The 23,098-nt window shown below is 32.8% G+C and overlaps 5 protein-coding genes across 10 annotated transcripts; 3 read left to right on the top strand and 2 right to left on the bottom strand.

Annotated features, from left to right (window-relative positions):
• Nucleotides 1-1,831: 1,831 nt before the first annotated feature.
• Nucleotides 1,832-23,098, bottom strand: LOC133781605 (pentatricopeptide repeat-containing protein At5g11310, mitochondrial-like). Of its 6 annotated transcripts, XR_009870165.1 has the most exons (6): nucleotides 22,803-23,097; nucleotides 19,688-21,625; nucleotides 17,267-18,230; nucleotides 17,094-17,153; nucleotides 15,947-16,158; nucleotides 1,832-2,510 (listed from the first exon to the last, which is right to left on the bottom strand). XR_009870165.1 is itself a non-coding variant. In XM_062220647.1 (3 exons), exon 3 carries the CDS (start codon nucleotides 21,614-21,616, stop codon nucleotides 19,811-19,813), a length of 1,806 nt encoding a protein of 601 aa, XP_062076631.1. In that variant the 5' UTR covers nucleotides 21,617-21,625; nucleotides 22,019-22,128; nucleotides 22,803-23,098; the 3' UTR covers nucleotides 19,494-19,810. The 6 variants fall into 6 exon arrangements, 4 of the variants coding, with proteins under 4 accessions (XP_062076631.1, XP_062076630.1, XP_062076628.1 ...); XR_009870166.1 differs by lacking the exons at nucleotides 15,947-16,158; nucleotides 17,094-17,153; nucleotides 17,267-18,230; XM_062220647.1 differs by lacking the exons at nucleotides 1,832-2,510; nucleotides 15,947-16,158; nucleotides 17,094-17,153; nucleotides 17,267-18,230 and adding an exon at nucleotides 22,019-22,128 and having other exon boundaries at nucleotides 19,494-21,625; nucleotides 22,803-23,098.
• Nucleotides 3,992-5,735, top strand: LOC133784651 (uncharacterized). Its single transcript, XM_062223942.1, has 3 exons — nucleotides 3,992-4,673; nucleotides 5,537-5,647; nucleotides 5,709-5,735. The coding sequence occupies exons 1-3, from the start codon at nucleotides 4,254-4,256 to the stop codon at nucleotides 5,733-5,735; spliced, it is 558 nt and encodes a 185-aa protein (XP_062079926.1). The 5' UTR covers nucleotides 3,992-4,253.
• Nucleotides 5,654-9,471, top strand: LOC133781603 (uncharacterized). The gene is made up of 7 exons (XM_062220642.1): nucleotides 5,654-6,376; nucleotides 6,468-7,100; nucleotides 7,574-7,711; nucleotides 7,809-8,098; nucleotides 8,193-8,316; nucleotides 8,402-8,928; nucleotides 9,025-9,471. Exons 1-7 carry the CDS (start codon nucleotides 5,765-5,767, stop codon nucleotides 9,242-9,244), a joined length of 2,544 nt encoding a protein of 847 aa, XP_062076626.1. The 5' UTR covers nucleotides 5,654-5,764; the 3' UTR covers nucleotides 9,245-9,471.
• On the bottom strand, nucleotides 9,912-12,378 carry LOC133784652 (uncharacterized). The gene is made up of 3 exons (XM_062223943.1): nucleotides 10,552-12,378; nucleotides 10,098-10,471; nucleotides 9,912-9,963 (listed from the first exon to the last, which is right to left on the bottom strand). Exons 1-3 carry the CDS (start codon nucleotides 12,376-12,378, stop codon nucleotides 9,912-9,914), a joined length of 2,253 nt encoding a protein of 750 aa, XP_062079927.1.
• LOC133781604 (probable CoA ligase CCL12) lies at nucleotides 15,224-19,270 on the top strand. The gene is made up of 14 exons (XM_062220643.1): nucleotides 15,224-15,530; nucleotides 15,780-15,909; nucleotides 15,981-16,240; nucleotides 16,332-16,533; nucleotides 16,724-16,764; nucleotides 17,113-17,241; nucleotides 17,326-17,399; nucleotides 17,487-17,707; nucleotides 17,797-17,891; nucleotides 17,978-18,194; nucleotides 18,311-18,436; nucleotides 18,573-18,656; nucleotides 18,761-18,967; nucleotides 19,076-19,270. The coding sequence occupies exons 1-13, from the start codon at nucleotides 15,274-15,276 to the stop codon at nucleotides 18,782-18,784; spliced, it is 1,860 nt and encodes a 619-aa protein (XP_062076627.1). The 5' UTR covers nucleotides 15,224-15,273; the 3' UTR covers nucleotides 18,785-18,967; nucleotides 19,076-19,270.

Consider the following 23,098-nt stretch of genomic DNA (forward strand, 5'->3'; position numbering starts at 1 on the left):
GGAATAATGACAAATATTTTTAAAATTAATTACTTTCATTTATTGTTGATATTAAATTAAATTTAAAGATATAATTAAAATTACCTACATATAAACATTATCTTTACTCACAAATAAATAAATGTAGGTAAAAATAGGTATACCAGCTCATGCCATGTGGACCAGTTATTTAGTGCTACGTAACCAATAAAAAGGGACAAGTAACCCAATCATTCAGTGTCACGTGGAGTGCCACGTCACTTGCCACGTATAATGCCACGTCAAATGATGGACCCAAAACGGGTATGTTTTAAATATTTATAACTCACAAGCGCACGAATCATATTTATAGAATAGTGTTCGTGTAAGCACGAAATCGAACCCAAATGAGTTGTCTAAAATAAAAAAGAAAACTATTTTAAACCAAAATTAATAAATTCTAACCTAGTTCCAAAGATTGATGAGAATTTGTAACAATAAAAATAAAATAAAAGATAATAATAAAGAAATTAAAGACAATATATAAACATAAATTAATAATTGTAAACAATGTGGTAAAATAAGATTATTAAATATTAGAATCCACAAAATATAAGTTTAATAATATTTATAAGTACATTGATTCCCAAGTTTTAGTGATAGTTAAAATAAATCAAATTATCATTTTCTTAATAGATTTATAATTTTAAGCACAAATTATTTCTAAAATGATAGGATTTTTCTTCACTTTTCAAAATTATAGTTTCAAAGCATTTAGTGTAAATCAATCTAATGAAATAACAAATAAATCAATGAACATTATTTATAAGGCAAAACATAATATTTTTGTTCTAAGCATGGATGTGTACAATTTTATGACACATCTTACACAAAGAATATTATGTTTTAACACTAATGAAGAACAAAGTGTAAATATGTGCTAACAATCCAAAATACATGATATTTAAGATGAAAGAAGATATTTGAAGAAGAAAATTCCATAAACTTTGTTGCACAAAATGGGAAATCAACATATAAAATAGATACTATCTAGTTACATAATGTTTCATCATCACCTTAATAATCTTAAAAAGATTAGAAACACATAACTAGAATAACAAATACAAACATAAATAGGAAAATTTGGAGGAGAAACCCCCAAAATTTCCTCTAAGAATACATAGAAAATAACCAAAAAGAAGAAGAAGAAGAAGAGAATTGAGAGGTTTTGAATGTGTAGAAATTATGGTATAGTAATGTTGTGAAAATTAATATACGCAAGTATACGCAGTCACACAAGTAATAAAGTGATAAGTAAGATCGTCTCCACAGGGATTGCAAGTAAAATTTAATGCAAAATCAATTATTTAACAATTTGGATTTTAAGAAAATAAATTGATTGGATGTTGTGAACTAGAATAAAATTGATTGAACTGGAATTAAGATTGAAATATTGCTACAAATGCTGGAAAATTAACTGCAAGGAAAAGTAATCAAAGGACAAACAGACTTGAATAGCTAAATCCCCCTATGTCTAAAACTGCCCAGTTGCTACAGCAAAACACACAGAGTTAACTAGAATTCCTATATGTTCATGAGATTTTTCCAAAACTCATGAAATAAGTTCTATCATCTAACCCAATATATTCCTATATTAAATCAGATCTAAGAACACAATCCAAGCATCAATTCTCAAAGTTATGCAAGGTAGTAAAATACTCCTATTCTACTTACTAAGAACAACCTAGAAAATGGGTGTTCTCTTGCATCACTCAAGTACCAACTACTAGATTTAACCTTTCCAGTATTAAATCTAGCTTAATAACCTGCCATTGATTTCCAAACAACAACAGTAAATAAACATGAAACTCACTTGAATGAACAATGGCAATTTAGCTTAAGTAATGCATTCAAACTTGAAATACATGAAAAATAGGTTTTTAACTATTCAAGTCTCAAAAGTTTAGCTCATAACTAAAGTAGCAAACATAAACCAAAATAGAAAATTAATATCCATGAGTGCTAGAATAGCTATGCAAAATAAGAAAATACAAAATAGAGAAGAAAGGAAGAAATGAGAACAAAGCCTAGATTGATGATGTTGTAGGTTGGATCTTCTTGTCCTTATCTTCCTCATTCAATTCCTTGTGTTTCCTTCTTTTTCTTCTTCTTCTTCATGCTCTTTTTTTTCTGCAACTTTTCTCCAACGATGGCAGCCCCCTTTTGTGTGTATTCAATGTGATGGTGGCTGGTACTTAGTTGCCTCCTCTCTAGGGTACAATTTTCATTTTACCCTAATTAGAAAGCCCACTTTCTTCTCTTTGGTCCACTAGTCCAATCCACATCAGCCAGCTGATGTAACTTTTAAGTAACTGCCACATAAGCGCTGAGTTAGATGAAGAAAAGCCTGCTGGTATTTTGTCCACGTCATTTCCCAGTACCCAGAAATGCTATAGCATTTTGTTCTCCAGCAATTCAGCAGCATTTCCAGCTTAGTGTTCTCTTTAGCCTCAGATTCCTTTCTTTCCCTTAACGATTCAAAAATTCATTTCCTAAACAACAAAACAAACAGAATTAATTAATTAATTACATTTAATACTAACAACTTAAAAGACTCCTAAATTAGTACACTAACTAGACAAGAAAGATAAAAACTAATCAAACTTACAAACAACATCACATTCATTACTCTTTTCACTAAAAATCAAGTTTAAAGTTAATAAAAATAACTCTATACCATAGAGTTATCAAGTAACCTCCCCTCTCAAAATGGACACCAAATCTCTTATTTATAGCCAAAAATGAGGTATTAAAATAATCAATTTAAATTAATTAAATTGATTAAATTAATTTAACTAATTATAATATGGCAAATAGGAGTAAATTATAGGATGTAATAATGATGTTTTTGGGTAAAATGTGTAGAAAGTAGGGTAAAAATGTGGTATTTTTAACAAATGGGACAATGGGACAAATTGCTTTGTTGGGCTCCAAAATAAATTGGCAGCTTTGTGGCACAAAAATGGGAAATTTGGGGGCTTGGTGGAGCTGAAGTTGTGCACGGCTGGTCAGGCGTGGGAAGCAGGCAGCTTTGGTGAAGGCTGGAGTGGCAGGTGGCCCAGGCGTGTGGAATGGAGCAGCTTGGTTGATTGTTGTTGGCAGGTGGCATTTGCTTCGGTGGGATGCTGAATGAGAAGGCAGCAGCTGGATGCAGGGAAGAGGCCCAAGGACATAGGCCCAAGTGGCTTGGCTTGTTGGTGATGTTGGGCCAATTGTGGGCCTTTTCTTTTAAAAAAAGAGAAATTATAGGAAATGGCACAAAATAAAGCCATCAAGAAGCTAATGTCCTCATTTTTAAAATTGTAGATAAATGACTCTTTTACATTGTTGATTATCTAAATTGCCATTTTTTATAATTTATTTATTTATTTAGGATTGTATGACTTTAATATAGTGGTATATGTATATTAGTTTTGTTTAATTAGTTTTTATTTTAAAGTTACATTGATTTTTTAAGTTTTTTATAGGTTGTTGGTATATTATTTTCCAATTAATGTATATGTTTTTTTGTGGTATGGTATATAATTTTTTTTTTTGTGATATTTAATTTCTATTTTATTATACATAGTGGTAGTATATAAATTTATATCATGGTATATACATTTTAATGGTAGTATATAACTTTGTTAGCATAGTATATACATTTTTGAGTAATAATTTTACAAGTTTTGATGGTATATTATTTTTCAACTCAGTATATATATTTTGTGGTATGGTATATCATTCAACAACCCATAAAAAACGAAAAAAAATCAAAATAACTTTAAAATAAAAACTAATTAAACAAAACTAATATACATATACCATAATATTAAAATACTTAGAATAAAATAGTAATTTGTTAAAGGGTGTATTTGGTAATATGTGATATTAAATAAATGATTAGGCTATTTTATTACAAAATTAAAAACATGGACATTTACTTACTTTCACACAATATCAAGGGTCATTTTGCACCGTGCCCCTTAAAAAAATGAGAAAATTACATAATACACCGTATAAAGCAAAAAAATTTGAAATATACGGTTGCCTACTTTTATACGGTTTTTTATTTCAAATATACGGTTTTTTATAAAGTCTTTTTTTCAAATTTCAAACCCCGAAGTTTTTTTGTATTCTCTTTCTCTTTCATCTGTTTCATTCTCCGTTTCTCATTTTTTCTTTGGCCGAGTCCGAAAACCTAACTGAGTTTCTTCATTTTTTTTCAAAATCGTTTGGCATTGACTGGTTAAACAATGGTTGTCACTCGTGCGGGGTCTGCATCTCCTGCTCGGTCGGGTGCTGCGTTCTCTGGCCCAGCATCCTCGAAGCATTCCGACGATCAAGAGTCTTCCGAAACGAAGGGGAAACTTCTGAAGAGTAATCTTTCTCCTTTGTCTAAAGGGAAAGCTGTTTTGAAGTATTCATTGGATTCTCCCCTTCCTAATGTGATCGAGGATGATGTTGGTGGTTCAAATGAGTTGAAGGAGGGCGACATGCATGCGAGTGTTGACTTAATTGGGAAAAAGTTGAAGCGAAAACATGTTGCATTGTCAAAGAGCAAAGTCAGTGCGAAGAAATCTAAGAAACTATCTATTGAAGGTTCTAGTCGAGTAAAGTGCAAGGCTAACAGAAAAATTGCGAAGAAGAATGTTGGTTTACTGGATAAACCGAAGGTATTTATGTTTGTGTCGTTTAAATTCGTTTTGTTCTTTTTTTTCTGTTTTTTATGGGTCTATTTGTCTTGTTGCTGTTAACAATTGTTATTTTTTTGTATCAAAGTGTTACAGGTTTGTTAATGGTATTTCTGATGTTTGTAACCTTGTTTTCCATTTTTGTAAACATATGTTACAAGTCATAATTTGGTAGTTTTGTAACGAAGTGTTACAAGTTTGTTAATGTTCTTTCCGACGTTTGTAAATATGTTTTTCTTTTCTTTAAATTTATGTTACAGGTTCTAATTTGGTAGTTTGTGTATTTTATATATTAGGTTTTATATTCTTGAAATATGTTTTCTATGTTGTTCATGCTCTGATCTGATTTATGTTTTTAATTTTGTTAATTTTTGTTAGGTTTTTGTACCTATATGTTACATGTTTGTTAATGGTATTACTGAAACCATGTTTTTGTTTTTTTGTAAACATATGTTACAGGTCCTATATTGTTAGTTTTGTAACCAAGTGTTACAAGGTTGTTAATGTTCTTTCTGATGTTGTAAATATGTTTTTCTTTTTTTGTAAACATATGTTACAAGTTCCTATTGTTAGTTTTTGTAACCAAGTGTTACAAGGTTGTTAATGTTCTTTCTGATGTTGTAAATATGTTTTTCTTTTTCTGTAAACATATGTTACAAGTTCCAATTTGTTAGTTTTTGTATTTAAAGATAATAGGTTTTATATTATTGAAATATGTTTTCATTTTTTCAAGTTTTGATTGTATCTGTTTTAATTTCATTTCATCAATTTGTGTTTTTCTTGTCATCTAATCATTTGATTTGTCTTGTTTTAAAATTTTGTTGGTTGTCTATTATTCTATGCAGCATATGGAATGTTTTATCAAACATGAGGATCATTATAGAGCAAGAGTCAATTTTCACTGTGGTTTTGAGAAGATCAATGTGATCTCAGAAAAATTGACTGACTCTCAACAGGTTTTGTTTAGTAAGACTTGCTTTGGTCATTTTCTAAACCTTAAATCTTATGCTAATCAAGCTAAATTGGTTCACCATGTTTTGTTGAGAGAAGTTAACCAACCAAACTTAAATGAAATGTGGTTTAAAGTTTGTGGAAAGCTGATTAGGTTTTCTTTGGGTGAATTTGGGTTATTGTCTGGGTTAAATGTGTTTGGTGATATTGATAGAGGTGGAATTAAGAATAGTAATCCTATTGGATTGTATTCGAAATTTTTTGGTGACCATACAAGGGGCATTTCAAGAATTATTGTTGAAGAAAGGTTTAAGGCTGCCAATTTTGATAATGATGATGAGGCTGTTAGGATGGCTGTACTTTACCTGATCACTAACTTTTTGTATGCTTGGCAAAAAGAGAAGAACATTGAAAAAACTGACTTGTATCTTTGTGATAGTGGTGGTTTTAATCATTTTCCATGGGGAAAGGATATTTTTAATGTGACTCTCTCATCTTTGAGAGATGCTTTAAGGGAAAATGAAGTTGTTATTACTCGGCAAGGTTCTTACCCAACCTATAAGTTGAATGGTTTGCCATTTGTTTTCCAAGTTTTCATTTACGAATCAATTCCTAGTTTAGAGGGAACTTATTGTGAGAAGGTTAGTTGTGGTCTGCCTAGGATTATAAATTGGTCATCTGTTGCAATCCCATCTCATAAGGAGCTTGAGAGGAATGTGTTTTCATTACATAAGGTAATTTTTATTCTTTTTGCTTTTCTTTATATATGAATTTATTTGATTTTTTTAATATTGTAAACTGATTTTTCTGTGTTGTTATTTGCAGACCAAAATTGTTAAAGTTTTGCCCACTGATGAAGAGAACAATGCCTTCAAGCTTGAAGGTTTTTTCCAGTGCAACAAGGATATGAATGTTGCTGATTTTGAGGATGATGATTTTGTTGCTCCTCCAAAGAAACCAACCAGTGAGGCTCCTTCCTCATCATATGTTCCTTGTGTGACATTTGGTTTTTCTGATATGAAAATTATTGTGGATGAATGTCAGAAGAAGTGTAACATTATGTCTAAGGAAATTGCATTTTTAAAGTCTGCTAGTGAATCTAGACATAGGGCATTGATGGAGATGTTGGTTAATCTGAAAAACGATCAAGATTTAAAACACAAGGCAGTTATGGAAATGTTAGGTGAGTTGAGGCCAAAATCATGTGGTATTAATGATGATATTGATCATGTTGATGTTGGTTTTGTGGGAGCTGATGTTGGTGATACTTCTGGTGGTGGTGGTGTTTCAAAGGAAAAGGATAAGTTTTTTGAGAATGAAAGTTTTACCCAAGTTTTTGATGAATGCATTCAAGCAATGCAAGAAGATGCTGCTGGAGATATGGTAATTGCAGATGATAAGAATGATACAGTAAATGAGAATGAGAAGACTACTGGGAATGATGTTGAAGAAACAATGGTATGTATTCTTATCTAAATATTAATTTTATTGCTTGGTTGGTTTGTTATTTTTTATTTTATATTTTATAGATGTTTATATTTCTGTTAATATATATAATTAATATTTTCTTTTTATTAATTTTTGTTTTCCCTTTTTGATAGGAATCTGATTTTGTTTCCATTGGAATATGAGAAGTGGAAGAGAAAGTTTAGAATTCTTGTTTTGTAAACCTCTTGTTATTAATTTGTAAACTTTTTTTTTCTTAGTTAGTTTTGTACAAGACTTTTCCAGAGCATGTATAAACTCTGTTATGTTTTTGTAAACTTATGAATTTTGGAATTTTTTGTTTGGCAATTATTATTTTTTATTATATATACAACTTTTTTTTCCAGAGCTATGACCAGGTTATTTTGGTTTCATGATTTGTATTTTTTTAAGGTAATGTATTCATGTATTTCTGTATTAATTTATAAAATTTTGTTTTTCCATAGAATATTGTCAAACCTCATGATGATGTAGCTGATGTTGTTAAAGATCTAGAAGAAGAGGCTCATATTTTTAACAACATGAATGTGGAGATTTTTGATAAAGTTGTTCATGCAGCTGTTGGTGATTTGGCAAAGAAAAAGGTAACTAAACAAGGCAGATATTGTATTTTGTTTTCTCTTTTTGCAATATGTTCCAATAGTTGTATTATTGAGTTTTTCATATTATTTTTGTTTCTAGGAAGTTATTATGGCAACACCCATTGCTGGTTCTTTGATGAATCCAGTAGTTGTGTCTACTCCTGTTGTTGGCAAAAGGAATCCAAAGCCTGCTACAGTTTTGCAATCTCCTTTTGTTAACCAATTTGGATCATCTTCTTCTAAGGATATGAAACATTTGGAGGTTGTGAAGTCTAAAAGGAAGGTTGTGGGACGATATGCTTTTGGAGACAATCTTTTTGATCTGCCTAATCAAATTGACCAAGACTCTTTTAACAAGTGGTTTTCTCTGGGGCTGAGAAAAAATAATAAGTATGCTTCTATTTTTTAATTGTTTTTTTATTTATTTTGTATTTCAGTTTCTGTTTCACCATAATTCACTTTTAAATGTTTATAATTGTTATAGGTATAAGAAATTTGATGATAATAATAGTATCATTAAGGAGCCATTTCAGTTTTGTGTAACTGAGATTGAGAGAAAAATTTGGTTTTATGATTTAGTTAAAGATGGGAGGGATTTGGACAATGAGGTATTTTTTTCCCTTATTATTATTAAGTTGTTTTAGTTTTACTGTTTTCATTATTCTTATTATGGTTTGCTTCTTGTTTTTTCAGCATATTAATGTGGCATTTTATTACCTTAGAAAAAAAGCCAAGTATTGTGAGTTGATAAATGTTAGAGTTACTACTACAGATAACTCTTTTGATCAAGTTATCACTTCTCTGTATGATGTGTATCTGTCAAGTGACTGTGATCGATCTGTTATATCGCATAACAGTGTTATTTTTGAGTATATTTGTGGTTATAAAATGCTTTGTAACACCCCTTGGTCGCTAGTAGATTTCATTTTATTCCCTATTAATATGACTGTTGTTGGCTGTAATCATTGGATTCTTGGGGAGTTCAACGTGAAGCAGAGATTTTTTAAAGTCTACAACTCAATGAGGAATAGAGTTATGGATAAGAAAGTGTTGAAAGTTGTTGAAGCATATTCTACTTTGTTGCCCTTGTTTCTTTCTTTAAATAATTTTTATGAGTCAAGGGAAGATATTGATCTAAATGCACAAGCATTCAAGGGCATTGATATGTGTCACCCGTTGGACATTGTGTTTGATGATGAGGTTCCACAACAGAGTAACAAGTAAGTGGTTTTTTTTTAGTTATTGTTATTTTTTGGTTGCATTATTTTGTTTATATGCATTTATGTGTTACTGATTTTGTTGTTTTTTTTTTGTAGCGATTGTGGGATTTTTATCATAAAGTTTGCTGAATTTCTTATGCATGGACTTATTGAAAATATCCCCAATCCTCTGAATGTTAGTTTCCAGAGAAACAAAATTGCAGTCGAGCTATATGTCCATGCTAAAAGAAAGAAAGATGAAGGCTATCTATCTGATGGGGAGTTCAGAGGAAGAATGAGCAAGAAGATGTTGAATGTTAATGCAATGGAAGTATGAGAGCATCAAAGTAGTTAACATTTTGGCTTTTATCTTGTAAAGAAGATACATACTTATGGCAAGATAACTTTTGTGTCTTTGTTTTGCAAACTTTCAAGCAAGTATCATGTTTGAATATTTTGAATACTGTGGCATATCATTGAATTTTGATATTAGCCCTTTTTTATGAGGAATGTTGTACAGAGGTGTCTCAAGTTTGTAACTTGAGTTCACAACTTTATTTTTATATTTCATGTTTTAGTTAACATCTGTTAAAAGTTTGTAACCTAAGTTCATGCAAAATTGCGTAGCATTACTTAACGTCTATTAATAGTCACGATAACTTCAGTTTCAAATATGTATCAAATCGTTTCAAACTTTTGAAGTTAATCCTTTTAAATGGACTGGAAATTTACAAATGAAAATCAAATATTTTTGTTTCAAAACTGTAACATAAGCTGATAAAAGAACTTATTTCACATTTATTTGATGTTGGAAGTGTCTGTGAGAAACTAGTAACATATCTGTAACAATTATGTAACAAAATGTTACATTAATATTCATTTCAGATATATCTGTATCAAATATGTAACAAAAATTTACAGATAACGCCCTGAACATTAATTCTGATATATTTATGCAAATTTTTTCCTAAGTTTTTATAATATTCCATATATTCAATAAAATTTCATAATTCTTTATCACAAGTAATAGTGATAAGTAATGTTCCAATCACCGTACTGAAACATACAAAGTTTCAAAATTCAAATAAAAAGTATTTTTAATCTATAAGCTTTGAGTGCTTTTTTGTTTTTTTGTTCTCAATAGAGGCTGGTTTGTGCAGGTTTTTCGGTTGTGCCCAAGCTCTCCACACCTTCCACATTTAAGCTGATAAGACCCTTCTCTTGCTGAGACAAACCTTTTTTTCCTTGGCCTTCCACTTTTTCTGTTTCCCTTTGGAGGTAGTACTTCTATTTCCTCAACATCAGGCGGAACTCTCCATGTTTTTGGATCTCCCAATGGATGTATTGATGCATTATAGGTGTTCAACATGGCTTGTTTTGTGAAATAATATGAGCAATATTTTTTATACTGAAGGTTCATCTTTCTAATGACTGCCATGGCATGTTCACAAGGTAATTCATCCAAATCAAACTTGTTACAAGAGCAAGATTTCTTTGCAATGTCAACAATGTTTGTTGTTAAACCATTGTGTACACTGTAAATGAGTGTGCTAGCTGGTTCTACCTGCAATGAAATTATAATAATGAACAAGGAAGTATATTAATACAGAGGTATTTATAAATAAAGGAAATAGTTGTACTTACAGTCATTCTTAATGACTTGACAAAGTTCTTTCTTAAGTATTCCTCTTGTTTCTTTGGCAATTCTGTAAATGTTGCTTCTGCTTCTTTTTTGTTGTTGTAGCTCCATTTTTGAATCAGGTTTCTAAGGCACTCGAGTAATGTTGTTACTGGAAGCTCTCTCATTTCTTTTAGTGCTGCATTAATGGATTCAGCTATGTTTGAAGTCATAGCTGCATATCTACGACTTTTGGAGTGGATTCTTGCCCACTTTTCATATTTAACCTCATTGGCCAGAAAAGGACGGATTCCTTCATGTAAACTGTCCAAGTCCTTCATGTATTTTTCAAAATCTTCCATGTTATAAGCTTTTGCAGCAGCATGAAATGCAATACTGGTTGCCTCTGCGTCTGTTTTAAACTTGGTCTTTATGTTGCAGAAAAGATGGTAGGAGCACACTCCATGAGTTACATTTGGAAAGACATTTTTTATAGCATTCTCTATGCTTTCGTGTCTATCTGAAACTATACACAACTCTTCTCTTTCTCCATAACATTCTTTTATTTTTCTGAAGAACCACTCCCATGAATCATTGTTTTCCGAATCTGTTATAGCAAAAGCCAATGGGAAGATGTGTCTATTTGCATCTTGTGTTGAAGCTGTGAGAAGTGTACCGCCAAATGCAGCTTTTAGGAATGTTCCATCAACAACAATTACTGGAATGCAATGTTTCCAACCTAGAATTGATTGTCCCATAGCCATATAAAGATATTTAAATCTGTTTATACTATCAATTTGCAAATCTGTTACAGTACCTGGATTTTTGTGCTTCAAAATGTGCAGATATCGTGGAATGTCTCGGTAGGAATCTTGACTTGAACCATGTACATAATTAACTGCTTTTTCCTTAGATCGCCATGCTTTTTGGTAACTCATGGAAACTCCATATCTGTCCAACATGTCTTTAGCTATATCTTTAGGTCTATAATTTGTTTTTGGATCTGTGAACTTGGTCTTCACAACATTCCCAACCATACTACTTGAAGCCTGTCGGTGATCTCCAAGAATAATGTCCAAGGAACATGTGTGGGCACGATTGAACTTCCTAAGTTGGAACATATCTGTCTTTCCATATCTTGCAGCACGAAATGACCACGTACATTCTGAATCAAGGCACTTCAACTGATATTCTTTTTTGCAAGATTTGTGGACCTTGAACTGAAAATTGTTTTTTATGGCATAGAGACCAATTGTTGTTGTAAGAACCTCTTTGTTTTTGTATACCTGTTTTTCTCTTATTCCATCAGAAATTGCATGAGTTATAATTGTAGTTTCTGTTCCAATATGTTCAGGAATTGATTCATGTCGTTCCTTCTCCAAAATCAAATCTGTAATTTGATCTGCCAACTGAATAAAATTTGGTAGTCCTTGAGGTTCATCTATAGAGAATGTCGATGTGTCCGAAATATCATTCTCTATATTATTACTACTTGAAGCAACAGTAGAACTCATCTTTTGAAGTGCTCCACAGGTAATTGTTTGGTTGTTCTCTGTTACAGAAACTATCAAAGGGTATTTTGTGAGTGTTTTGTCATTTCTTTTGCACTCCAAGTAGAATTGTATAGAGCTATCACTTTTGATCTTCAATGGAGGCAATGTTTCTGCAATCTGGTACTCAATTGTTGCATTTTCTGTTGACAGAATGGTAGACAACTCTGTAGACAAGATATTCATTAGTGTTGTAAATGAGCAATCTAATGGTATTAACACTCCCAGCATTTTGAAATCCTCATACACATTATTTTCATTCCAATGACCATCATAATATACCAAAGATGTTATTGGATTCATGGCTGCAGATGAATAAAAAGAAAAATTAGATTGATATGTAGAAATTTTATATTTTCATTATAAAACAAAATAGGATATAAACTACCTTATGGGTTAAAAACTACCCAATCCAGCACAAGCTATTCAATAACACATCCCCCAACAAAATGAGAATTTAGCATATAAACTCGTCCCTTTATTGGTTTTTAAATGACCAAATTCTGCACAAGGAAGAGCAAATAACTTAAAGATGAGACAATCTAAGAAACATCTTTATAATATTGTAACAGTTTCTTTTTTTTATAAAAGGTTTTCAGGATTTTCAAATGTTTCTATGGTAAAATTTGTTTATGATTCTGTGGAGATATGTGTTAAAATATATGTTTTTGCTATAATTATCTTAATGATTTCCGAAAGCTATAAATTATGTTCCAAGAACAAAATAGAAGACCCATCGATTCAAGGAAACTTACCACAAAACAGATATCGTGTAATTTGTTTTGTAGACCCATCGATTCAAAAAATTTGCAGTAGATTGCAGAAGAAAATTTCTCATTTTTTCCCAGTTTTCTCGGTTTTGTTAGCTGAAATCCATGGAAATGTTGAGTACAGCATGTTACAAAAACTTTGGCCGAGTTGTGATGGTTGGGTTGGGTCTTCGGTATATAATGGTGGGAAATGTTGGGTCTTCCGTATTGGGTTGGGTCTTCCGTGAATTGTGGGCTTCACTTTTACCGTAATATTGTAAGAAGTATGGATTACCGTATTTTTCGAATTCTTTTGGTGAAATGCCGTATATATAAAATTTTCCCTAAAAAAATGTCACTTTGCTTTTCTTGTTATTTTCTTTCAAAACTACCACTTTTCTTTTCTTTTCTCTTCTTTTCAAGAGCAAAAGTGCCATCAATTCCCTACAAAATAAATATAAAATAAATAATAATAAAATATTTTCAACTATAAAATAAATCAATTTAATTCTTTGAAAATATTAATTATAACTTAATTTATATTTAACATTAATTTCAATAATACAACATTTTTTTACCACTAACTTAACAATAATAATTCAAATAATTAACTACAACATTACAACAAAATAACTATAAAAACACACAAAAATATATAAAATCAAAATAAGACTAATAATTTCAAAATTACTTAAAAACTTAATAAATCAATTAAAAACTCAAGAATTAAGCAACAATTAGCACATAAAAAGTGGTAAAATAACTCTATTTTGTAGAGTTATCATCAAACACTAAGTCAATGACGTTGACTCATTTTTTGTGGGGTCCACACGATTTTTACCTACCAATATACTAATCGTAGGTAATAATACATTTCTCAACTAACTATTACTTACCAATAGATTATTGGTCAAAATTGGTAGGTAAATGGATTTACCTACCAACGCACCATTTTTACCTACAAATAAAATTGGTAGGTAAATACCGAATTTCTTGTAGTGAAACACATGGATTGTCAATGGGTGTTAGAATGAGTTATAATTGACATCTTTTATTGGTGGAGAAAAAATTCTATGGATTGGTGACATGAAATCTTCATAAATTAGATTGGGCTTGACCTCTTCAAAATGTCAACTTTTTTCATTTTCTAACACTTTTATCTCTTTTTCTTTTATTCAACAAAAAATGTATCATTTTCCTACAAAATAAAAACAAATCAAATCAAAATTAAATATTTTCAATTATAAATATATATCATTAATTCCATAAAAATATTAATTAAAGTTTAATTTATTTTAACAATTAAACAAAAAAAAATGTGCATTTTTGACCACTAATCAATAATCAAAGTACTTAGGAGTTTCGAGATATTACAAATTATATATTTTTTAAATTACTTTTATGTTTTTTTATAAAAAAATTTAGATTGGGGAAGTTATATCTTAAGTAGTTAATAACATTTTCACTGAATGATGATCTAATATAAATCATCACATTTTGGGCTCGAAAAATAATCTTTTATTATATATAAACTTTTTGATTTTTTTTAGATCAACAATTAATATTATATATAGTGAATAAGTGAAAGACTTAAATCATGATTTACAATTAATTTGAGATGTTAGTATATAATAATGTAAATACATGCCGCCTGAAAAATAAAATTAAAAAAATAAAATAATTGTTAAGAATGGAATACAAAATAAAATGAGAATTTATTTAAACAAATTGTACCATTGTGAAATTTGTACCTTAAGAGCTAAAAATTTGAAGCAGGGACCTTTATAAGGAAATTGTATCATTTTTTAGAATAAAAAGTTTGTTTATTTTATAGTTTTGTCTGCTGAATATAAGACCCACCTAAAATATAAGTTAGAGACCTTTGTCTTAATATAAAAAAAATTAAGATTATACAATACTAAATATTCTCACAAGATAACAATAGTTAAAATCTAATGACTGCAATAAAATATAATATTGGGAACTTTAATTATTAAAAAAAAATTAAAAATATAACTGCAACAAATTAAAAACTATTATGGACTTTTGCAGAAAAAATAAATGACAAAATTTTCACCTAATGCACTTGTCTTGTTTTACACATGTCTTTTTCCTAACAATAGTTACCATCTTTTCATGAATAAATTATTTTCATGTGATTGGAATTTGGATCTATACAGTAACCATGCTAACTAAAAGACAAGGGACAATCTTGATACTTACAAAAACCACACACATCGAAATGACAGTGTCATTGTCATTAATTATGATAAGCCAAACTTTAAGTTAGCTAAAAAACAAGGGACATTATTGATACTATCGAAATGGTTGACTAATTGAAGAGTTTATGACTCAACAATGGAATGCACAGAACCTGTGCTTCTTAATCACCACAGTAAGTAAACTTATCTGAGAGAAAGAGAGAAAGAGAGAAAGAGAGAAGAGAAGCATGTGTGAGGTGGGAGTAGAGGACTTGGTCAAGGCTGGGCTAAGCACTGAGGAGGCCAAGTATTTCCAAAGGGTCCTTGAAGATATAGTGAATGGAGCCAAAGGGTTGGAGCCAAGTGAGGTCTGGAGAGAGGTGGTGGCTCGGAGACTGCTCAAACCATCACACCCACATGAGCTCCACCAACTGCTTTACCACTCTGTCTATGCCAACTGGGATGTCTCAACCAGAGGCCCCCCTCTCTACTGGTTTCCTTCTCTGTAATCTCACAACTTAATACTTCACTTTGACTCTCTTACTATGTTTAATTAAGTGCTAATGTATTCAAAATTTGGGAATTTGTTGGATAGAAATGTTTGAAGATAAAAAGAAACTAATAAAGTTCAACTCAGCCTCTTATGTTTGATGATTGCAATAGTCTAAATTTGCTCCTCTTAGCTTAACACACACAATTTAATGGGTTGAGATAAACTTAATCTATGCTAACTTCTATGTTTTCTATTTCTAAGACATCAGTCGAAAAAAACGAACTTGGGACGTCTCATGGAGAAGTATGGTTCAGAAGTTTTAGGGCCTTCGTATAAGGATCCCATAACAAGTTTTAGCCTCTTCCGAAAGTTCTCTGTTCAGCAACCTGAGGTACAATGCATATTATTTACTTTAAGATAATGCTTACTCAGTGTTAATCTTTTTGACATGGTGCATATCAGGCATACTGGTCAATTGTTCTGAAAGAGCTTTCAGTTTCATTCCAAGAAGCTCCAAAGTGTATTCTAGACAGTGCAGACAAGTCAAAGTGCAGCGGATCATGGCTGCCCGGTTCGGTTTTGAACATTGCTGAATGTTGCTTGTTGCCCACTTCATATCCAATGAAAAGGGATGATAGTCCTGCAATTGTATGGAGAGATGAAGGTTATGATGATTCTGAAGTAAATGTTTTAACACTGAAGGAACTCAGAGAGAAAGTAATGTATGTATGCTCTTAAATCAGATTCATTCAAGTTCTTATGTAAACAACTCTTGATGATTTCATGGTCATGTTTCTATGAAATGATTCTCAGGTTGGTGGCGAATGCACTTGATGCAATGTTTTCAAAAGGCGATGCAATTGCAATCGACATGCCAATGACAGTCAATGCTGTTGTTATATATTTGGCAATCATACTATCTGGTTTTGTAGTAGTATCCATAGCTGATAGCTTCGCTGCAAAGGAGATTGCTACTCGCTTGCGCGTGTCAAATGCCAAGGCTATCTTTACTCAGGTTATTTTTTATATTTGTAGAGATAGTTTGTATGTTTAGAAAAATGTATTAACTGTTTTGTTTCTTCATTAATTGATACACTATATATGAAGAAAAACACATTGAGAGCAACCTGCTAATATGTTCAAACATACATATACATTATTAGAAATTTTCACTAAGCATTTACTTGTCTCAAATTTGTGTTTAGGATTTCATACTGAGAGGAGGCCGCAAATTTTCACTATACAGGTATTATACTATACCAAAGACTACACTGTATTGAGAAATCTCTTATAATAGACAATTCAAAACAAGTGAAATGACCAACTGAAAATGAACATTCTAAATTAGCTTTGAACCTATTCCAATATGTGAGTGATTTGAACTAAAGAAACTTTATGCTATAAGTTGGGAACATGTCACTATATAAAAGACTGGTTTGAGGCAAGTAGAAGATTTTTTATGTAATGTTTATTACAATGCAAAGTCTAGAATTTGTGTGAGCTTGTCTATAAGCCTTTGAGTTCAAGTTTTTTATTTGCCGTTCTTATGCTCACAAGATGAATAGCATGCCTCACCTGTTATTCCTTCGTGCAGTCGAGTTGTCGATGCTGCACCGCATAAGGCTATTGTCCTCCCTGTGAATGGCAGTAATTTAGGACTTCAGTTAAGAGAACAAGATATATCATGGGAAGAATTTCTTTCCAATGTTAGTAACCAAGCAAGGTAATGCATAACAAGACTATATTACTTGACATATTTAGGACAGCCTTTTGAACTTTTCCAGACTAATCTCTTCTTTTGTGGCAGATCAAACCATTACACTCCATTTTATCAGCCTGTAGACTCTCTGATAAATATACTATTCTCTTCTGGAACCACAGGTAAAACATTTGTCGATACTAATAGTTAGTGTATAGTATGTTTGAGCCTCTTTAACCTCAGTTTCTTTATCTTCCCATATTCCTTAGGAGAACCGAAAGCCATTCCATGGACACAACTTTCTCCGCTTCGTTGTGCAGCTGATACATGGGCTCATATTGATGCTCAAGTTGGAGATATTTTCTGCTGGCCCACCAATTTGGGATGGGCGATGGGTCCAGCTTTACTATTCTCTTCATTTCTAACTGGTGCAACTCTTGCTCTTTATCATGGTTCTCCTCTAGGCCATGGTTTTGGAAAATTTGTTCAGGTAACAACTGCTGCAATAGTTTCCATCAGTGACTTGGTTTATTCTTACTTAAACACTTTCACTAGAACTTCTACTTGATGCATGTCCAGGATTCAGGTGTGACTATTTTAGGCACAGTTCCAAGCCTTGTTAAAGTTTGGAAAAGCACACAGTGTATGAAAGGCCTGGATTGGACAAAGATAAAGTAAGAAAAATCTTACAATTCAAACTCTTTTATGGTAACTTTGCTTGCTTGACATGGAAGTATGAACCGATGTATAATATGTACAGGGTGTTTGCTTCCACCGGGGAAGCTTCTAATGTTGATGATGACCTTTGGCTCTCTTCACAAGCTTATTACCAACCCATCATGGAATGCTGTGGAGGGACAGAACTTGCATCATCTTACATACAAGGAAGTCTAGTGCAACCACAAGCTTTCGGAGCGTTTAGCACAGCAGCAATGACAGTTGGTCTTGTCATTCTTGATGACAATGGAATTTCTTGTGTAAGCTGGTGTTGATTAGTTTCCAATTTCAAGTTCCTGTCAGTAGACCATATCACACTTCAATTTTGTTATGCTAATAGTAAAATAAAAAAAAAGCATTTTGATCAACTTGGCAGCCAGATAAGCAAGAATGTACCGGTGAAGTTGGCTTATTCCCTCTGTACTTGGGAGCAACTGATAGACTACTCAATGCAGATAATGAAAAAGTCTACTTTAAGGGAATGCCTTTATATAATGGAATGGCAAGAGCTTAAAATTACCCTTTTCACTTTTCTTTGTAGAGAGACCAAGCTCTTTCTGTGTTCTTATAATCTAAACTACAGTAACCTGTGGTTTTCTGAAGAATCATCTTCTAAAAGCTGAGATATGTATTGCCAGAGCCTTAGGAGACATGGAGACATCCTCAAGAGAACTGCTGGAGACATGGAGGCTGATGACACCATGAACCTTGGTGGCATTAAGGTGTAACATGGTGTAGTTTGAATGAGCTTAAACACTTGTGATCATTCCTCTCTTCAATTTGAATTAATCCTTTAACTTACTACATTGATATTCTTGATTTGTAGACAAGTTCTATCGAAATTGAATGAGTATGCAACCGAGCTGATGAGAGTGTCATGGAGACAGCAGCAGTTAGTATAGCTCCAGTCAATGGAGGTCCAGAACAGCTGGTTATGTTTGTAGTTTTAAAAAGTGGACATAACAACGAAGCAGAAAGGCTTAAGAAGAAGTTCTCAAAAGCCATTCAGAGCAATCTTAATCCGTTGTTTAAGGTTTGACTCTCATTTTCCAATTTATTATATATATATATATATTTGTATATTGCCTAGTTTTAATTGCCTCTTCCTTTGTGTGATTTTCCAACACTTGGATTATAACAGGTGAGCTTTGTGAAGATTGTTCAAGAGTTTCCTCGAACAGCATCTAACAAGTTACTAAGGAGAGTTCTGAGGGACCAAATGAAGCATGAACTGCTGGTTCGAAGTAAAATTTAGTGTAAACATTGTTGACTCTGCTGATTACATTTATAACCAATAACCAATGTGTAAAGTGATCAAACGCTTGGAATTTAAATATTCATATGATAATAAATTATAAAATTGTCAAATTATAAATATTTAAACAGAAACTGAGAGAAAGTAGACATTATCTAAAACAAAAATTATAATTTTGTATAATGTGTGAATAATAGTGAATGATGATATATGGACAAATTCTTTTTATGGAAAATGATTGACCAATCGAGCTTGTATTCATTAAAAGTGAAGACAACAATGATTAAATGAAGTTTACCAGAAATATGAAAAGGGGTAATCAATGAGAATGAATTAAGATGAATATGCTGCAATCAAAGGGCCTTTAGTTTCCCCTGTTTTTAGAAGTGTAGTTGGAGTTTAAGGAAAATGGAGAGCAACTGCAACACTACATTATAAGGTTAAAAACATGGAATAAATAAACCAAAAAAAAAAGTGTTAAGAACAAGGACCAGTTACCCCGAGGAGAGAGCTTCATCCTTGATTATTATTATACAAAGAAATGATTCTCAAACTTGTCCAGTTACTCTCGCAGCCTTTCCCTTTTCGTCTCCCGAAGGCGGTAGAGAAGAGAGCGAGTTGCTATACTTTCTTCTTAATGTTCTCTATCAACGGGTTCGCTGTTGCAACAACATTTCTAGACGAACCTCGATATTTAACTAATTCTCTTGGATCCTTGCAAGTTTTCAATATAGCCGACATTGCTTCAGCTTTTCGAAGAATAGAGGATCTCCGCGCACGAGATGCGTCTCCATCTCTTTTATAAGTATCTGGCAACTTCGTAGAGTGGGGAACAGAAGACATCAGGCCACATACTTTCCGTGCCATCTCAGTCATTCCTTGTTTCTTTAGTTCATCATTTAGTCTCTGGAAAGTAAGATACTGAGGAACTATGCCCCTTCTGATCATATTTCCAAATTCCAAACTCGCCTCTTCGAATTTTCGCATATCACAAAACAGATGGATTAACATTGTGCTTGTAGCTAAGTCCATATCACATCCCCTGGATCTCATTTCTTCAATAACTTGAACTGCCAACTCAAGTTTCCCATCCTCACACAACATCTTTAACAACAGATGGTATGTGAGTCGATCAGGAGAATATCCAGATTCAATCATCTTAGTATACAAGTTCATTGCTTCCTCAATTTTTCCCAACTTTGAAAAGTACTTAAAGAAATAGTTATAAGTTGTTGGTGTTGGGACGAATCCCCGACCTATCATCATCTTAAGAATCTTACTTGCCCCAACAAGATTTCCTGCCTTGCAAAAACCCTTCACCAGAGAATTGTATGTTGAGATAGTGGGTCCTGATTCCAGAACCAAAAAGCGCTCCATCATGCCCAATGCCTCCTTGAACATCCCGGCTTCCCCCAACGCGTCAATTATTGGGTTATACACAATAGCATTCGGCTTAATTCCTTCTGTTTTCATCTCACTAACTAGTTCAATTGCCCTTTCAGACCGACGCATCCGACAATAACCTTCCACAAGAGTACCATATGTCACAACAGTAGGCTTCACATTCTCCTTTTTCATCTCCATCCAGAGTCGCTCTGCGTGTTTGAGCTTCCTCATTCGAAACCAACCATTCAACAGGATGTTGTAAACTCGAATCGACGGAATCCAATTCGAGTCTGACTTCTTTTTCCTATCAAAATAAGCTGAAGCATCTCTAACATGCCCTTCCTTGCAAAGAGAATCCAACAAAATCTCAAACAAACTCATTTCTGAACCCAAACTAACAACTGTAGTCAAAGTACTCGCAAATTCAAAAGTTCGAACTGCAGATTCGGGCATACCTGCACGACCATATCGTCTGATCATGATCACAAACGTATCCACAGAAACCAAAGCGGGTTCATCCTCTTTGTCAATTTGATCCTGAATCAAAGACCACGCTGAGTCAAACTCCCTTGATTTCGCAAGCACATTGACCATGGAGTTAAAGAGCGCAGCAGATGATTGAAATGTGGTTTGCTTCTCTGCCCAAAGAAAGAGCGAGTACAATAACTTGGGGGAAGAATCAAAGTGGTCGACCACAGTTTGTAACAAACTTGAATCGAGCTTGATTCCTGTCCTGTCCAAGGCATCATGGAGGGAAGGACCAGAGGAAATGTCAGGGTTGGTGAGGAGCTCAGAAACCGCGAGGAACTCATTCTGAGAAACTTTAGTGCCTAAGTCAGGAACCGGGGCTAGTTGTGTGGCTGGTGGAGTGAGGATGTCGTGAGGCCACTTGATCAGGGGCTTGCCAGGTATGGACAGCCATGACTGATCGGAGAAGAAGACCTGCAAGTAGTGAAATTGAAAAGGTTTGGAATTAGGATTTGGTCCAAAGAGAAGAGGGGTTAGTAGGATAGAGCGGCAACGTTTGAGAACCATGAACATGAATTACACCTGCAAAATATAAACAGTGCAAATCACATAAATCACTTTGAAAAGAGCAAAGAGTATATTTGTTATAAATAAATTGAAAAAATACAGCACAGAAAAAGAGCAAGAACCATCCACATACATCTAGCCACATTTGTTCATTTGAAGGAAAATGCCTCCTAAAATAAGAGAATACCAGAACATGCCATTAAAAGCCACAAAGGCAGCAAACATACAAGCAAAGCAACAGAGAAGAAGCCAAAGTCTAGAACTAGATTCAATCCAAGAAAGAGATAAAAAAAAACTACACCATATAACTACAACACACCACTACAAATTGACGTGGGATGACAGTTTTAACATAATCATTGAGCATAAAATAAATGTTAACTTGTTCTTTTAATTTAAATTTGATACCGTAATCTCAGTCATTCTTCAATAAATATGTCTGTCAAAACAAAGCAAAGCTTGCAAAATGAATTTAGCCACTTTTGGCTTTTCCATTTTAGCCTTGAAACACTCATAACCTAACCAAAAATAAAATAAAATAAAGGTCAAACAAAAACTAGTTGGTACAATATCTCAAAACAAGAATCTAACAAAGAAAACTGTACCATTACAATACCTGTCAGCAAGAGGTAATAACGCTAATAAATAGAGGAAAACCAAGAGTAATTCATAACATGAGTCAAAGTCACTAAATATCAATATTGGTGGTGAAGTTCTGTAAACATCTTACAGCTAAAGCATCCATTGTGATCCCTGACTCTCTCCGCTAAGAAACAATTCCTTAATAGAGATGACATAGTGGAATATTGTGCCAAGTCATCTACTACTACACTATATTACACAAAAGTATGGAAAACACACAACCAAGATCATGACATATATATAATATATTCTCTGAGATATTCTTAATATTCAAACAAACAATCAGTTCAAATATGCTTAAAATTCCCTGAGACATTTTGTCAAACACCTTGTGTGCTTTTGAAATGAAAAGCTGAGCAGCATAGAAGACGTGAAATCAAATGAGCAAATGAATCTTTTCAGCAGAAACATATAAACCCATTTCAATGGAAACAAGAAATTAAGCAACATATAATTATAGACCACAAAATATATTCACATCAATTATTCACAAGCTATAAACCCTATCTAAAGCTTATCACCATTAACAATATTATCACCTAAAACTCACTACTCAAGAGTCAATATTTGTTGGAGTCCACGATCGGAGCTTGTCGAAATTCTCGACTGGAGCTGGCTTCAAGGAGAACCGGAGACAAAGAAGAAGAGCAGAAGAATTCTCTGGCTCTGCTGCTGCCGTGGTGCCTGTGCAGCCTCTGCCGTGGGAAGACCGCTGCCGAGAGAGAAGAGGGAGAGAGTTGAGAAGAGGTCGGCGTTGGGATGGAGAGAGTCGAGAAAGACAGAGGGACTGAGGGAGAGAGTTTCTTTCTTTGCCGGTTTTTTTTTTTTTTAATTATGTAAATTATT

The sequence above is a fragment of the Humulus lupulus genome, chromosome 6, assembly GCF_963169125.1.
Source record: "Humulus lupulus chromosome 6, drHumLupu1.1, whole genome shotgun sequence".
NCBI lineage: Eukaryota > Viridiplantae > Streptophyta > Magnoliopsida > Rosales > Cannabaceae > Humulus > Humulus lupulus.